Genomic DNA, 16,994 nt, shown 5'->3' with positions numbered 1-16,994 from the left:
CCTTGACAAGATTAGTTTATTAAGAGGAAATCTGTGAGCTGTTGGTAAACAATCTTTTCAAGGACTTTGCCCCAAAATGGCATATTAGAGATGGGCCGGTAATGACTCAGTACTGCGGCATCAAGACTGCTCTTCTTTAGGAGAGGCTTTATGACCGCAGTTTTCAAAGACATTGGGAATGTTCCAGATTGAAGCGACATGTTAACTATGTGAGTGAGTGGTGCTAACAAACTGTTCAGCACAGACTTTAGAAATCTGGAGGCTCACACATCGAGGCAGCATGTAGATGAACTCAGACTGGTGATGATCTCATGGACAGTTTTGTCAGTTACTGGTGCAAAGTGAGTTAGCTCTAAGTGTCTTGGTGGTTTTAGGGTAATATTTTGCATTGTGGGATTTATAGCATTTTTAATGCCCTGAACTTTGTCATTAAAGAATAATGCAAACTCATTACACTTGGATGTGGAAATGAGTTCTAACGGCAGCTCAGCTGGAGGGTTTGTTAATCTGTTTACTGTGGCAAACAGGACACGCGAGTTGTTACTGCAGCTTCCAATTATTTCAGAAAAATATCTTTCCCTAGTTCTACATAAGATTAGGTTGTACATGTTCAGCTTTTCTTTGTAAATCTCTTTTTGAACCTGGAGCTTTGACTTGCGCCATTTCCGTTCGGCCCTGCGGCACTCCCTTTTCTGTGCCCTGACCGAATCATCATTTCTCCACGGCGCCTTCTGCTTATTTTTAACCATTTTAGCCTTTATAGGGGCGATGGTGTCCAGAACATTCAAAACACTAGATGTAACAGAGTTCAACAAATCATTTACATTAGAACATGAGACATTTTCAAAGTTTATCATTTCCATAAACAGTGGACCTGTGCCATCACTTATGTGTCTCCTCTGAACAACTGCAGGACCAACCGGAGGTTTGGGAGAAACAGACAGGTGAAAGAAGACACAGAAATGATCAGACAGAGCAACATCGATCACATTGACATTTGAAATATTTACCCCCTTTGTAATTATGAGATCTAGAGTGTGTCCTTTGCTGTGGGTGGGGCCTCTCACATGCTGAGTAAGACTGAAGGTTTCAAGGACAGCATCAAGCTCTTTAGCGTTTCTGTCACAAATATTATCAACATGCACATTGAAATCACCTGTAATGACCAAACCATCAAAGTCTGTGCATATGACTGAAAGCATCTCAGTAAAATCATCAATACAACTTTGGCAGTGCTGGGGAGGCTTGTATAAAACAATGAAGAGAATGGATGGAGACCGTTTTAGCTCCATTTTAAAGGATACATACTCAAATGATGAAAACACCCCAAAAGACAACCTGCGGGTAATTATTTCATCTCTAAAGACAGCACAGACTCCACCCCCTTTTTTGTTTTCTCGTGTTTCAGATTCAAACTTAAAGTTGGGTGGAGCAGATTCTATCAGAACTACATTTCCTGTGTTTTTGTCAAGCCATGTTTCAGTTAAAAACATAAAATCAAGATTATAAGAAGAAATAACATTATTAATTAAGAGAGATTTGTTACATAAGGATCTGACATTTAGCACAGCAAGTTTCAGACTAGTTTCAGTGAGACTGGGCTTTATCTTTTCACAGGGAATATGAATCACATTTCTCAGATTGGGCCTGACTCGCATTTTGTTTTTCCATCTGTGTGATGATGTGGCTACAGAAATAGCACTAGGGGGGGCTCTTTTTACATAGGGCCCCGGGTTCGTTTGATTTTTAATGTGACAATAAGTCCCGGCAACGCTGAGACCCAGTGCATCCTAGCTATGGGAGATACCAGGTGAAAGGCGAGGTTGGATGGGTGGTGGGGCTTTTGTAGCCAAGGAGAGTTTGGGACCAGGTGAGAGGCGAGGGGGGATGGGTGGTGGGGCTTTTGTTGGTGTAGTCGGCATAGCCCTTGCTATATTGGGCGTGAGTGGAGCCATCTTAATGCCTGATTTGATCAGACTTTCAAAATGGCTGGGAAGGCCCATGGGTGAGAGTGGAGATGAGAAGGAGAATGATGAATCTTTAGTGGGAGTAGATGTTGCAGGGGGAACCCAGGGCTGGTGTGAAGGCAGGGGCGATGACAGGGATGTTGTTGGGCTTGTCACAGATGGGTCCAAGGCCTTTGAAGATTGTTCCTTTGCTGGAGGCGGTGGAGGTGAATGTGGAGCAGCTGGAGCTGAATCCTTTGCTGGTGGTAAGACTGAGGTTTCTTACAGTAGAACTGGAGGCTTCACTGACATTGTCCAGTGTGGCTATCTGCTCAGATAGAGCGTCTCGTACATGTTTAGGACCAGCACAATGACCTCGGTTTTTTCAGGGTTAAGAAGCAGGTAGTTTAGTGTCATCCAGGTTTTTATCTCCTTCACACAAGTACTAAGTCTGTCTACTTGATCGCTCTGATCAGGTTTCATTGATAAATACAGCTTAGAGTCGTCTGCATAGCAGTGGAAGTTAATGCCATGTGACCTGATCATGTGACCTAACAGCAGCATATAAAGAGTAAACAGAATTGGACCGAGTACCGAACCCTGTGGTGGGCTCTGAACACTGCTGTGGTGGGCTCTGAACACTGCTGTGGTGGGCTCTGAACCCTGCTGTAGGGGGCGACAAAGCTGTTTTACTACAACTTGTTCAAGGATTTTAGAGACAAAGGGCAGATTTGAAATAGGTCTGTAGTTTACCAATAGGTCGGGATCTAGATTAGGCTTTTTCAGAAGAGGTTTAATGACTGCATGTTTGAAGGACTGTGGAACATAGCCACTTTCTACTGAAGTATTTATTATATTAAGAATAGGGTCTATAATTAGGGGGAGAATGTCTTTGAGGAGTCTGCTTGGAATGGGGTCCAGGACACAAGTTGAGCTTTTAGAGGACATAATGGCTGAAGTTATCTCTGCGTGATCAACAGCTGTGAACCTTTCTAAGTTTACAGGTGGATTTATATGGGACATTAGTTTTACAGCTTGGGCTAGTTCAGGGCTAATAGCGGGGGTAATTTCATCTAATTTATCTCTGATTGTTTTTATTTTATTGTTAAAAAATAGGAGGAAATCATCAGAGCTGAGTGTAGCTGGGATTGAGGGCTCTACTGCACTGTGACAGTTTGTTAGCCTAGCTACAGTGCTGAAAAGGAATTTAGTGTTACTTTTGTTGACTTCTATTAGATTTGAATAATATCTGGTTTGGGCCTTACGCAGAGCCTGCTTATAGGACAGCAGGCAACTTTTCCATGCTTTTAGGGATTCTTCTGTGTGAGAGCGACGAAATAATCCCTCTAACTTTCTAACTTTTTGTTTATGTGAACACAGTTCTTGGTTGTACCATGGGGAGGCGCGCTTTGGCCTAATGACCTTCTGTTTTAACGGCGCTACAACGTCAAGAGCAGACTTCAGAGAATTCATGGTCAAGTCGACACATTGATCACTTAAACTGGGACTAAAACTATTCTCAGCAGGATCACATGACGTGATCACATGACATGATCACATGACATGATCACATGACATGATCACATGACATGTCACTGAATATTGGCTCTATTATTTCTTTGAATTTTGAGATAGATTTTTCAGATATTGTCCTTTTCATTATAACTTTATTTTGTGGGACTGGGTGATCTTTAAGAATAAACTGAAAGGTAATTAGGAAATGATCTGACAATATAGGGTTTTGAGGGAGGACACTGAGGTCACTAATCTCTGTTCCATACGTTAGGACAAGATCCAGAGTGTTCTTGTGAGTGTGAGTCGGTTTATTTACATTCTGAGTGAAACCAATGCTGTCTAACAAGGCGCTGAAGGCATTACTGAGAGCGTCATCACTCATGTTCACGTGGATATTAAAGTCTCCAGCTATAACTATTTTATCCCAGGCTAACACTAAGTTTGATATAAAGTCAGAAAACTCTGTTAAAAACTCTGAATAGGGACCAGGAGGTCGGTAGATAACTATGAACAAAACTCCTTTTTGTTTTTTCATATTTGGACATGTGATTGACAGCATAAGGCTTTCAAATGAGTGAAATGCATTGTTAGTTTTAGGGCTCATGAGTAGGCTTGAGTGTGAGATCACTGCCACACCACCACCTCGGCCTGTGCTCCTGGCAGTCTGAAAGTTAACATGGGTGGGAGGGGTTAACATGGGTGGGTGGGGTTAACATGGGTGGGTGGGGTTAACATGGGTGGGTGGGGTTTACATGGGTGGGTGGGGTTAACATGGGTGGGTGGGGTGGACGTCAGACTAAATTAGTCACTACATGAATCATTTGTCACTAAGATCAACTTGAAAATAGTTCATATTGAGTTTGAGCAGAAACATGTCTGTGATATGAACGTTTCACATCATAAATCACATCAAAAGTCCATGTTCCTGTTCCTGCTGCTGCTGAATATGGACTCAGTCTTTCACCTGCTGCACATTTGTGCAACACTCTCACAACTATTATTAAACTGTAAGAAAGCTATTTATTTCTTATATTTTTGTTTGTTTTATTTTGTACATAATATTTGGCCCACGACTCAGCTTGATTGTCGAAATTCGACAAAAGAGTTTGGTTTGATGGAAACTGTGGCTCATAACTTAACCTCCTTAAACACTCCACGTGTGTTTGTATTTAGTGCTGAGTCAGTTCAGGTGTAAAGATGACTACAGAGAACTACAGAGGACTACAGAGGACTACAGAGGACTACAGAGAACTACAGAGAACTACAGAGGACTACAGAGGACTACAGAGAACTACAGAGAACTACAGAGAACTACAGAGGACTACAGAGAACTACAGAGGACTACAGAGAACTACAGAGGACTACAGAGGACTACAGAGAACTACAGAGAACTACAGAGGACTACAGAGAACTACAGAGGACTACAGAGAACTACAGAGAACTACAGAGGACTACAGAGGACTACAGAGAACTACAGAGGACTACAGAGAACTACAGAGGACTACAGAGAACTACAGAGAACTACAGAGAACTACAGGCAACTACAGAGGACTACAGAGAACTACAGAGAACTACAGAGGACTACAGAGAACTACAGAGGACTACAGAGAACTACAGAGAACTACAGAGGACTACAGAGAACTACAGAGGACTACAGAGAACTACAGAGAACTACAGAGGACTACAGAGAACTACAGAGAACTACAGAGGACTACAGAGGACTACAGAGGACTACAGAGAACTACAGAGAACTACAGAGGACTACAGAGAACTACAGAGAACTGCAGAGAACTACAGAGGACTACAGAGAACTACAGAGAACTACAGAGGACTACAGAGAACTACAGAGAACTGCAGAGAACTACAGAGGACTACAGAGAACTACAGAGGACTACAGAGAACTACAGAGAACTACAGAGGACTACAGAGAACTACAGAGAACTACAGAGAACTACAGAGGACTACAGAGAACTACAGAGAACTACAGAAGACTACAGAGAACTACAGAGGACTACAGAGGACTACAGAGAACTACAGAGAACTACAGAGAACTACAGAGGACTACAGAGAACTACAGAGAACTACAGAGAACTACAGAGAACTACAGAGAACTACAGAGAACTACAGAAAATTACACGGATGTGGAAATGTTAGTTTGGACATTTAAAAGGTTTTTTAGATCTTGAGAAGTTTATTTTGTTATAAAGTCAAATACAATATTTTTCAGTTCCAAATACCTCTGACTAAATGTTTCTCTCTGTAGATCAACTCTGAAGTTGTAATGACATAAACTGAAGCACATGTTGGTGAAATTACACTTGTTTTTCTTTTTTTAATCGATCCAGTAATTGCTTCAAAAACAGCGTAGGCTATATAAAGCTATTTATTTCTTATATTTTTAATTGTTTTATGTTTTACGTTATGTTCGGCCCGCGACCCAAAATGAGTTTGACACCCCGGCTCCAGAGGCTCCAGAGGCTCCAGAGGCTCCAGAGGCTCCAGAGGCTCCAGAGGCTCCAGAGGCTCCAGAGGCTCCAGATCAGGGCTGGGCAATTGTTTTCCTCCGAGGGCCATATTTGAATCCAGGCCTGTAGCGGAGGCCGGCCCGCCATCATTGGTGTGAAAAAAAAAAATCCCCAAATTTAAATATCAAATAAAATATAACTTTTCTGTCAAATAATAGGCTATTGAATCTATTATTTAATTCATTTCACGTCATATTTATTAAGGATACAAGTGCAGACAGATGCCTGAGGGCAGAAAAGAAAAAAAGGATTGAAAGGCCCGCGGGCCGTAGTTTGCCCACCCCGGCTCCAGAGGATCCAGAGGATCCAGATGTGATCATGCAATTCAGGCCTCTTTGGAGGGTAGTACCACTCGGGTGGACCCTTCATGCTCCTCATGATTCACTTTCATGTTTATTTTGCCTTTTTGTATGAATACATTTCTTATACCAGATGATGAAGAAAGTAAAACGTGCAGCTCTCATACCAGTTTGAGCCTGTTCTCACCAGGGGCCAAATGTGAGGGACTTTAGCTATTATTCTCTCAATGTTGAGTGTTGCAGTCACCTTTAGTTTCACCATCTTAAAAACATTGATTAGATCAGTGGCTCTCATCCTGGGGGTCCAGATCCCTAAGTGGGTCGTGAAATGATTTCAGGAGGTCCCAAGATGATGTGAGAGAAAAATGTAACATCAATATCCAAAGTCATTTATCTATGTTTAGTTATCGACAAAGCAAAATAAAAAATTAGACATGAGTTCTACTTTGGGGAAAGTCTACTTTATATGTCGGGGAACCACTGCTGTCACGGCCGCTCACTGGTCTCTCCAAACGAGCTGTAAAACAGCTGCAGTTCATCCAGAACGCTGCTGCTCGGGTCCTGACCAGAACCAGGAAGTACCATCACATTAGTCCTGTTCTCAGGAACCGGCCTCCTGCTGGTGCCAGAGTCAGGACTAAACATGGACCGGCCTCCTGCTGGTGCCAGAGTCAGGACTAAACATGGACCGGCCTCCTGCTGGTGCCAGAGTCAGGACTAAACATGGAGCGGCCTCCTGCTGGTGCCAGAGTCAGGACTAAACATGGACCGGCCTCCTGCTGGTGCCAGAGTCAGGACTAAACATGGAGCGGCCTCCTGCTGGTGCCAGAGTCAGGACTAAATAACCAGACTAACAAACCAGGAATCAGAAAAACAAACATTTTATAACATGAAGGAAGAACGTTCAAACACATTACAAAAGTACAAAATGGTTACACAGCAGATACAGTACATTTAAATAATACACATTATATGTGAAAGTGAAATCATGTCAGGAAATATATTCAAGTTCATAGCGTGGTTTTAACATGAAAACAAGACATTTGCATAGTGTTGTTTATTTCTTGCATGATTTCTCCAGACGTCTTTTATTAATGCATTAAATAACAACTGTAAAAATACTATTACCCAAAAAACCTCACGACTCACGACTTCTGCACATAATATATCAACACATCGTGAAATGGACTGTACATGCTCAAAGTGACACTATTCATCATTATCAGCATCATATTGAGTAGATTAAATCAGCTTTAAACGGAGCAAGAAGCAGGTCGTAATTGAGTAAACATTAGCAGAAGTTGAATCTTTATCGACACAAATGCAATGTAAAAATGTAAATATATGATTTATAATAAGCAGCAGGTGATGTCGTGGTACTGCAGTTTGTTCAGTCGCTTTGGCACGTTTCTCTGGTTTTTAAAGGACTTCCTGGAAACACTTCATGCAAACAAGTGGATGTAATCCCTGATTCTTAATGCAAACATCATTAAGGTGATATATATCATCATCTAACCTGCTCAATATCTTTCTGCAGAAGTGAGTCAGTCCCACAAATGTATGAGGCTCATGTTGGAAATATGCATCAAAAACAGGATTTGTACTTTTACAATATCATTAACTGCACGTTACTCGTATTTCTTCTTCATCAGAGGATCAGTGCAAACCTTTTCACCAACAGCTTTAGTTGTGTGATTATGGAGCTTGTTTCATTCGACAAAAATCGTTGTTTTGGAGCGTTTTAGTTCTGATCAGAAAAATGTGCCAAAGGATTTGAGACAAACTGTAAGTGAAATTGTGGCGGTGATTTCCCTGTCTGCAGAGATGGACTACAGCTCCTCCTACTGGTCAGCCTCAGTACTGCCCTGAGTGAGCGACCAATCACGGTAAAGTGTGCACCGGTCACAGAGGCAGATCGCAGCTTTAAACTGACTTGTGCACATGTCGTGTGATGAAATGGAAGGTGATGTTTAATTGGCTGCACTCACGTACTACAATTGGTGGGCGGGGCCGACTATAACTAGGTTTAAACTTTTGATCCACAAATGTTGAACCTCATTATTACTTCCTCTGGACTGGCTCAACTAACTTCTTCTTTCTAAGAATCCGCCACATGAAGTCCTAGTACTACAAGTGTAATATTTCTATGTCTAATACTCTTGTCATGCAGATACTTCTACTAAAAAATACTCCAAACTAAAAAAGATTCCAGTTTGCTGAGGCCATTGCTTGTGCCACTGACTCATTGTGGAAGGGTTTTTTTTCAATGCAAAACTAGAGAAAAGTCTTAAAATGTGAATAAAAGTCTGTAAAATGTAGGACTCCTCCCTGTGTCTGTGTTCATGGTCATGTGACACTTTTGTCCTTGCCATTTTGAGGTCCAGATTTGGGTTATCAAGCAAATTCAATCTAGTGGGTGTGTTTATGGCTCATAACTCTGTCATGACATCACACGTCTCCATAGTAACCACTTGTCTTCACAATAAGATGAAATAATCTAGTTCTCTACATTATTGACCATTGTCTGCGACGCAGCTGCTGTTTGTCCTCCGTGTCCTCCGTGAGTCCCACAGGAGCGAGGAGGGAAACGCAGGGGTCACAGGGGTCACCAACATTTTAGGGTCGAGAGCGACTTTTTCAGCACGGTCTTGGTCAAGGGCCTAAATGGACTTATAATTACACTCGTAACCCAATGACATAACAGTAAGTGTATGTGGGCGTCTATGTGTATTTATCATGTGTTTTTTTATTTGAAAACCCAATCTTTTAATTCACAAATATACTATTTACTTATTTGATGTTGAGATTGGCAACTCAATTTTACTTTTACTTTACTTTTACTAAGTCGTGTAGTTGCACCAATTTACAAAACCCACTCCTGGTTTGTGTGATTTCAAACACAGATTAAAAGACACACAAACACACACATTACAAACCATGATGTCCAAAAGCATATTCAAAAAGTATATTAAAAAAAGCTTAAATATAGCATAATATGTCCTGTTTTAAATCCACCCTCTCACATAAGTTCTTTGCAGCAGGAGCAGCAGTCATAGAGCGGTTATTGCTTCCTCCACATGAAACCCAGCACAGCTCCTCTTGGGGTCCCTGAGATGTTCAAACGTGCAGAGGCCCCAGGGTCCCCACACGTGCTGGACCTCCTGGACTCTCCCTCCAGGCATAGTTCTTGACCTATGTGGGATTACGGTGGGGAAAAGGGTTCTAGTTCCCTGGAGGTTTGCTGTCAAACGAGGAGAGCAGAGCAGACAGGCGCCGCGGCAGGGACTCGGCGCGCTTGTCCCTGTAGAAGCTAGGGGGCGCTGTTCCGAAAGCTCCGTCCCCAGACCCCAGATCAGGCTCTAAGGAGAGAGACAGCGGTCGACATGGGGCTTTGCTGGTTCCAGGACGTCACTGCTCAGCAAAGTATTTACACAGCAATAGTTTTATGGTCTTACAGCTACGAATATAAAATGTACTTTGAAAAGGAAATACTGGGAACGTGTTGCTTTGGGGGCGGAGCTCCGGTGTATAACTAAAAAGTTCTGTACCTGATGTTTACTTGTTTAGTGCTGTCAAACAATGAACCATTTGATCAGATCACACAGCACTGCATGCTTTTGGAGATGTCAATATTTAAATGTCTATTTTTAAGGATCTTTGCACATTTTCTTACATTTTTTAAAATCATTTCATTATTTCACAATCTAAATACATAAGTTAAAAGCCTAACTAGCAACAATTTAAGTCTAGACATGTATTTCATGTTGAATCTGTGGTCACATGTTTCAGGTAAATGTAGGCTCCATGGCCAATCCACTGTGGCGTGTTAAGGGCCCCTCAAATACTCATAGAACTGTGGTTACATGTGGCTCTGTAATAGTTCACAAACGTCGGTCGTTTCTGCCTCTGTAAAGCCGCTCAGTGCTCGTAAACATCCGCTTCTTCACGCACTGGTTTGAAGTGTAGAATGAACCATGTGATCACTGTCCCCTGCAGGCTCCTCCTCCTGCAGGCTCCTCCTCCTGCTCATGTTAGCCTCACTCACGTCTAAAAGAGCGCGTTTGGTCTTGAAACAGACGTATTATTAATCTGCGTCAATTCAAGATTGATGTGTACATATGATGTGATTAATCACAGGAGTTACTGTGTTAACTTTGACAGACTTTTCACTTTTTATTTATTTATTTGTTTTTTTGACAACCACTGCGGTAAAGCTATAATCATTAGCATGCTAACAGCGCACTTTCACAGACAATAAAATACAGCAGTGTCTTTTTCACCCTAAGAGCTGCTTTTTTATGTCCTGGAGTAAAACGGATTTGATGTTATTACTTGTGTTCTTTAATATGTCTCTGTCCAATAACATCAAATAACCAAAAAAGAAGAAATGAAGATCGTGCTAAATGTTCATAGAGATACATTAGCAAAACAAAAGAGCCGTGGAACAACGGCTGCTGCTGGCTCACTACAGCAAATGTACTCATAGTGTCAGAGTACTTTTATATATTATTCATTTCATAGGGACAAGTATGAAGCATGTCTGTCGCTCAGTCGTACAGGAAGGTTCCATGGCAAAATCAAATTGAATTCTCTCAATTGAACAAAAGATTTACGAGTGAGAACGTCTCGACTCCAAAGTCTCCATTTGCTCTGACAGAACTAGTGCGTCTGAAGGGCCCTAACACAAACTAGAGTACAGTCTGGAGCATCTGTTCTTACTCTAAGGTCACCTGAGTCATATTTCCTCCTCCTTTCGTCCAACTCCAATTAGCAGTCTCTGATTCGCCCGATACTTTCCTTTGTTTTAGTTTAGGCCTGAGGATGGAGGTGATGAATCGCATTTTAGACCATCATTTCTTTTTTGACCCCTCCCAGTTAGGTCAGGTCACACCTTTGACTTCACTTCCTGTAAACAACAGTCTCTTTTATCTGTGGACAGGAACTGAAGAAGCTCCTTGGATGAGAGGCTTCACTTTAAGTCTTCACTCTGAAAACGTTTGTCCAGTCGGCGAGTTGAAGATTCTTTAAGTATAACATGTAACAGAATATGACATGGCCAAGGCTAATTTACAATGTTTGTCCATAGAAACGATGCGCGACAATCCCAAGCTCTATAATTCATCAGAAAACACAGAATGAAAGTATTAGCTGCACAGATACTTGCAGCAGTACAGTACAGATACTTGCAGCAATACAGCTCCACATGGAAATACTTCCCTAACTTTGACTACTGACCACCCAAACTTCAGCACTTCCCAGCCCCACTTTGTTCTACTCATTTCACTCAGTTCGGTTCTCTTTTTAGGACTGATCCTTGGATAATGCCCACAGCAGAGTGTTTCCATTGATACGGTCAGCACTCGGACCATTCAGTGACCAGTAGTCTGACACCGACCAAGTAGAGTTAAAGAGCTGTGGGCGTGGGTCAGTGAAACTGATCCCTCGACTTACAATTTCAATAAGGTGAATTATTATTACGTGACTATAATTCTAACATGGTTTAAAATTCTTCAAAGTGCATTCTATGAAGGCTCTTTTCTATTACAGAGAGGAACATTTGTCCTCTTGTGGTTGGACTGAGCGGTTCTTCTGCCTTATGCCGAGTTGATGTGGTCCTCAGGGGCCCGTCGGGCTTCTGAGATTAGAGGTTCTTGGACAATCAGGATTTTGATCACCATTAATAAAATGACTTGAGTCTTTCTATGCACTTTTCTGTTGCTGTCATGACATGTTCAGTAAATCCCTAAACGTGGGAATGTTTAGTGTTTAGCATCATGTGTATTTTTCATATTGGAAGTTTGTGAGCGCCACATGAACTTTCCCTGTAAAATGTGCAGTTATCTGTGTCCTCAGTGGTCAGCGAGTGTGTCCGTGTTACCTGGCCAGATGATGGCCTCCAGCAGCGTCACCCTGCGAGCCAGAAGCTCCAGGTCAGCCTGCAGCTCCTGGATCATCTGCAGGCTAACGTCCTACACACACACAGACCGCTCAGACCAGCCCTGGAGCAGTCGGCCCCGAGTCCCAACCAAACCAGGACTCAGGACGGACTCTCCAGGGGTCTGTGTCCTGTCTGTGCCCTGTCTGTCAGCTGAGCCCGCCCGCGCCTGCCTACAGCTGGCTGCCTCCACTCTCACTCACCATGGATACCGATCATAGTCTCGAGGATTAAAACCCTCTCGGCTAAGATCTTCAGGGCCTCTCTGATCTGATGTATGCCGTCTCCCTGTGAAAAGATACAGCAATGAGCAGGCACAGGCAGTTAGAAGGTTAACTCCACACAGCATTCTACACTGCGCTGGTCAGTCAGTCTGGACTCTGGACCATGCTTCTGGTAAAGGACATTCTCCTCATGCTGGCTCCATGCACAGCTCATGATCTACAGGCAGATGCTCCAGTCCAACAGAGTCCAACAGTGTTTGCTCTAAACGGTCAGCATGAGGCCACATTCACCAACGTGTTCTTAAGAGCCCTGTCCCATGTGATGAGCGATTGGCACCGGGACCTGTCCCATGTGATGAGCGACCAGCACCGGGACCTGTCCCATGTGATGAGCGATTGGCACCGGGACCTGTCCCATGTGATGAGCGATTGGCACCGGGACCTGTCCCATGTGATGAGCGACCAGCACCGGGACCTGTCCCATGTGAGCTTGGCTTGGTCAGGACAGGGGGATCGTGCTGCATGATACTACAGATAGAAAGAATACAAAAGCCACATTTCGACTGGCTCTAGTTCTCCAGAAGAGTTCACTTTAGAGCTCAGGTCAGCAACGGACGTCACTCAAACATAACTAATGATTTATTTATAAAGAAAACCTGAATTACACTAATAACTCATACTCAGACTAATCATGAGGCCAATATCAGCCACTCCAAAAATACTTTTTGTATTTCCAGGTTTGTCAACAGGAAACTACTTCCTGTTTATCGCAGGCTTGTGTCGATAAACAGGAAATAGCTGCCATCACTGGAAATACCGTGGTTTATCACAAGACTGAGTCCGCTTTTGGTGAGAAATGATTCTTTTGTGCTTTTTTGTCGTTTCGTCTGCGTTCTCTCTACTCGTCCAATCACCGCATGCCAAAGTGTCACCACAGCATGGCCCCGCTCCGTGACCCGCTCCCATAGAAACGTGGCTATACTCATAATGGAGAAGATGTTTTGGACTCTGAGCTCAGAAGAGTTTAAATGAAGAGAAAGAGTCTTCACTAAGAACATTGGTGAATGAGGCTCATTTTCCTTTATCTGGCTATAATTGTTACAACTTATTGAAAGCAAAACTAACCTTCAAATAGACTATTGGCATACACATATTTGAGAAAAAATAAATAAACAACCAAAATGTTAGCCAAAGACAGGATGACCGGCGCATGCAGGAGGTCAAGAGGTCACTGTTAGTACATATGGTAATGAGGAACACAGTTTAAATGTGTGAGTTCTTGGAGTTGTTCTTCATGCACAGTTATGGAGAAGTAATGCAGCTGTATCCACTCCACAGAAAACCCACTCTACTCATAATATACCACAAATCTGGGTCTTTGGCATGTACTTTTGCTCTGAGAAATGAGTGTTTGAACTGCTCTCTTATTTGTGAGGAACGGAGTAAGCACAGGTTGTACTAGTTATAATTTAGACTTTTGATAATGATTATGTATATGCCAAAGAGAGAGCTAAAGGAGGCGGTGAGAGAAGCCATGGGTCGAGAGGAGGAGCAGGACAGGGCACAAACCCCACCCCAACACCCCAACACCCCAATAACACAATAACACAATAACACAATAACACAATAACACAATAACACAATAACACATGAATAAACAGTAAATATACAAAACATGACCACAACCAGAAATGCACAGCGTAAATACACGGACATAGACAATAATACAAAGACACAGACATCTTCTAAGTGAGTTACACATGTCCCAGGCAGGAGAGGTGCAGGGGTCACCAAAAACAGCAGGCCACTAAACTTAGACTGTAAATGAAATTGCCTTACATTGAGATTACTCTTGTAAAACAAGCAGAGGAAGAACAGTGAGATTAGACACATGTCTGCACAGTTATGAATGATCATGGACTCAGGTCTTACCGGTAAACCCTTCTCTCCGGGCTCTCCCTTTGGTCCTCGTGCTCCCTGGAGAGATATTTAAAATCACAGAAAATAAGTGTCACATTATGATTATAAAATATAAATATTATATTTATTGACATTTATTTAACCAGGAAAGTCCCACTGAGATTTAAAATCTATTTTTAATGGGTGCCCAGGCCCCAGAAGGGAGGAGCCTATTGTACATGTTTTTAGAGGTGGGAAAACAGATTTGGTTGTAACAAAAGTCTAGTACACACCAATTCATCCTTCATCACAGATCAAGAACACAAAGAGACTGTTGCCCTGTGTCTCTTCCTCAAAACAAGCCTGAGCATGAGCATGTTTTGTGCATGAACTGAAGCCTGCGTAAGTTCACCTGGAAGACCTGAGTTAGGCCATGCCAGGGCACCTCTCCTCAGCCTCTAACGCACCCAAGCCGGGCGTCGGCCTGTCCGTCTGTGACAGTCAGATTCCTCCTTCACACGGAACTCCTCCAGGTTTCCAAGGAGGTTTTATAGTTTTTCCTGGCCAAGAAGGAGGGTCTAAGGACAGAAGGAGGGTCTAAGGACAGAAGGAGGGTCTAAGGACAGAAGGAGGGTCTAAGGACAGAAGGAGGGTCTAAGGACAGAGGACTCCCGGGACATCGCCCCTCGCACCTGCTCCCCATTCCCAATCAACGCAGCCAAGTCACTCCTCCCCGTGGCACGCCGCACCTCCTCTGCACCTCCTCTGCACCTCCTTTGCACCTCCTCTGCTCCCAATCAGCGCAGAGGCGGTCTCATTTTAACCCTCAGGCAGTTGGCTCGGCCGCTTCAGACACGCCGCACCTCCTCTGCACCTCCCCTCCTCCTCCTCTGCATCCCTCTCATCATCCTCTCTACCCTCTCACCACATGCTACCACCACCAGTCTCCAGGCCCTGGGGGGAGACATCTAATACAAATAGATTATGGAGCGCCCATGATCGCGATGTTTTCTGCTCGGGTCTGAGCGCCAAATAACCTTCATAATAAAGCTGCTAAACGGTCCTTTCTGTGTCGTCTGAGTCTCTCCAGGTGAAATACAAAGTAACTCCCATTCTGTAGGATACTGGTATTTGTAAAAAGACATGGAGGAGAATAAAGTGCCCCAACACCCTAAATTTGTATAGATTTTCATAAATGTTGATGGTAATCAACAACATCCGGTAAAACTCAATTTCGATTGGACTCTAATTTGTTTTGCATAAGCCACCAAGAAATAAGTGCTCCTTTGACAAAGACATCTACAACTTATTACACATTCAAAAACGTCTGTAAGATACATCTGCTCCTTCCAGAGTTGATGATGACTCTAGATCTTCCTCTGGGTGGACTGGTGTGTCACACAGAAACTTCACACACTGTACACACAGCACAAAAGTCCTTACCGTATCTCCTCTAAAGCCCCTGTCGCCGGGGGCACCCAGAGGACCCTGGAACAGCAGCAGGGGTTAGACATGATTACTGATACTGATGAACACATGAGACCGGTCATACTCACTCTCTCACCACGGTCTCCCTTTGGTCCTACGGGGCCCTGAGCCCCTGGAACTCCAGATTTCCCCTACACAAAGGTCATGGAATAACATAGAGTGCAGAGCTGACATTTATTATAGAAATTATTCTACTCACGTTCTGCCCTGGGGGCCCAGGGGGTCCTAAGGGGCCTCTGGGACCAGGAGGACCTGCAGATCACAAAACTACAGTGTCATGGACAAGTTCAGATTTGACATCAGTGCAGGAAGTATGAGAGAAACTCTAACAGTGAAGATGTAAGATATCTGACAGTGAGGACCAGGGTTTGGAAGCTGACAGGCAATACTCACTCATCACTCACTCATCAATCACTCACTCACTCATTCACTCACTCACTCACTCATCAATCACTCACTCACTCATTCATCACTCACTCACTCATCAATCACTCACTCACTCATTCATCACTCACTCACTCACTCACTCACTCACTCATCACTCACTCATCAATCACTCACTCACTCATTCACTCACTCACTCACTCATCAATCACTCACTCACTCACTCACTCATTCATCACTCACTCACTCACTCACTCACTCATCACTCACTCACTCATCACTCACTCACTCACTCACTCACTCACTCACTCACTCATCACTCACTCATTCATCACTCACTCACTCACTCATCAATCACTCACTCACTCATTCATCACTCACTCACTCACTCACTCATCACTCACTCACTCACTCACTCACTCATCACTCACTCACTCACTCAATCATCACTCATCACTCACTCACTCACTCATCACTCACTCACTCACTCATCACTCACTCACTCACTCATCACTCACTCACTCACTCATTCATCACTCACTCACTCATCACTCACTCACTCACTCACTCAATCATCACTCATCACTCACTCATTCATCACTCACTCACTCACTCATTCATCACTCACTCACTCATCACTCACTCACTCACTCAATCATCACTCATCACTCACTCATTCATCACTCACTCACTCACTCACTCATCACTCACTCACTCACTCCTCACTCCTCACTCATCACTCACTCACTCACTCATCACTCACTCACTCATCACTCACT

General features: G+C 43.3%; 1 protein-coding gene across 1 annotated transcript in view; it reads right to left on the bottom strand.

Moving 5' to 3' along the window:
- Positions 1 to 9,481: 9,481 nt before the first annotated feature.
- Positions 9,482 to 16,994, bottom strand: part of emid1 (EMI domain containing 1) — a 188,176-nt gene continuing 180,663 nt past the window's right edge. The window contains exons 11-16 of the mRNA XM_072433921.1: positions 16,031 to 16,065; positions 15,900 to 15,962; positions 15,787 to 15,831; positions 14,377 to 14,421; positions 12,424 to 12,508; positions 9,482 to 9,644 (exon numbers count right to left, since the gene is read on the bottom strand). Coding sequence (XP_072290022.1) covers positions 9,508 to 9,644; positions 12,424 to 12,508; positions 14,377 to 14,421; positions 15,787 to 15,831; positions 15,900 to 15,962; positions 16,031 to 16,065 — 410 coding nt within the window. The 3' untranslated portion in view covers positions 9,482 to 9,507. The remainder of the gene's footprint in view (positions 9,645 to 12,423; positions 12,509 to 14,376; positions 14,422 to 15,786; positions 15,832 to 15,899; positions 15,963 to 16,030; positions 16,066 to 16,994) is intronic.

This window comes from Eucyclogobius newberryi, unplaced genomic scaffold (genome assembly GCF_026437365.1).
Source record: "Eucyclogobius newberryi isolate DKJ021-1_F unplaced genomic scaffold, fEucNew1.0.hap1 SCAF_6, whole genome shotgun sequence".
In the NCBI taxonomy this organism is placed as follows: Eukaryota; Metazoa; Chordata; class Actinopteri; order Gobiiformes; family Gobiidae; genus Eucyclogobius; species Eucyclogobius newberryi.
The sequence above is the reverse complement of the archived record's forward strand: the minus strand, read 5'-3'. Positions and strand labels throughout refer to the sequence as shown.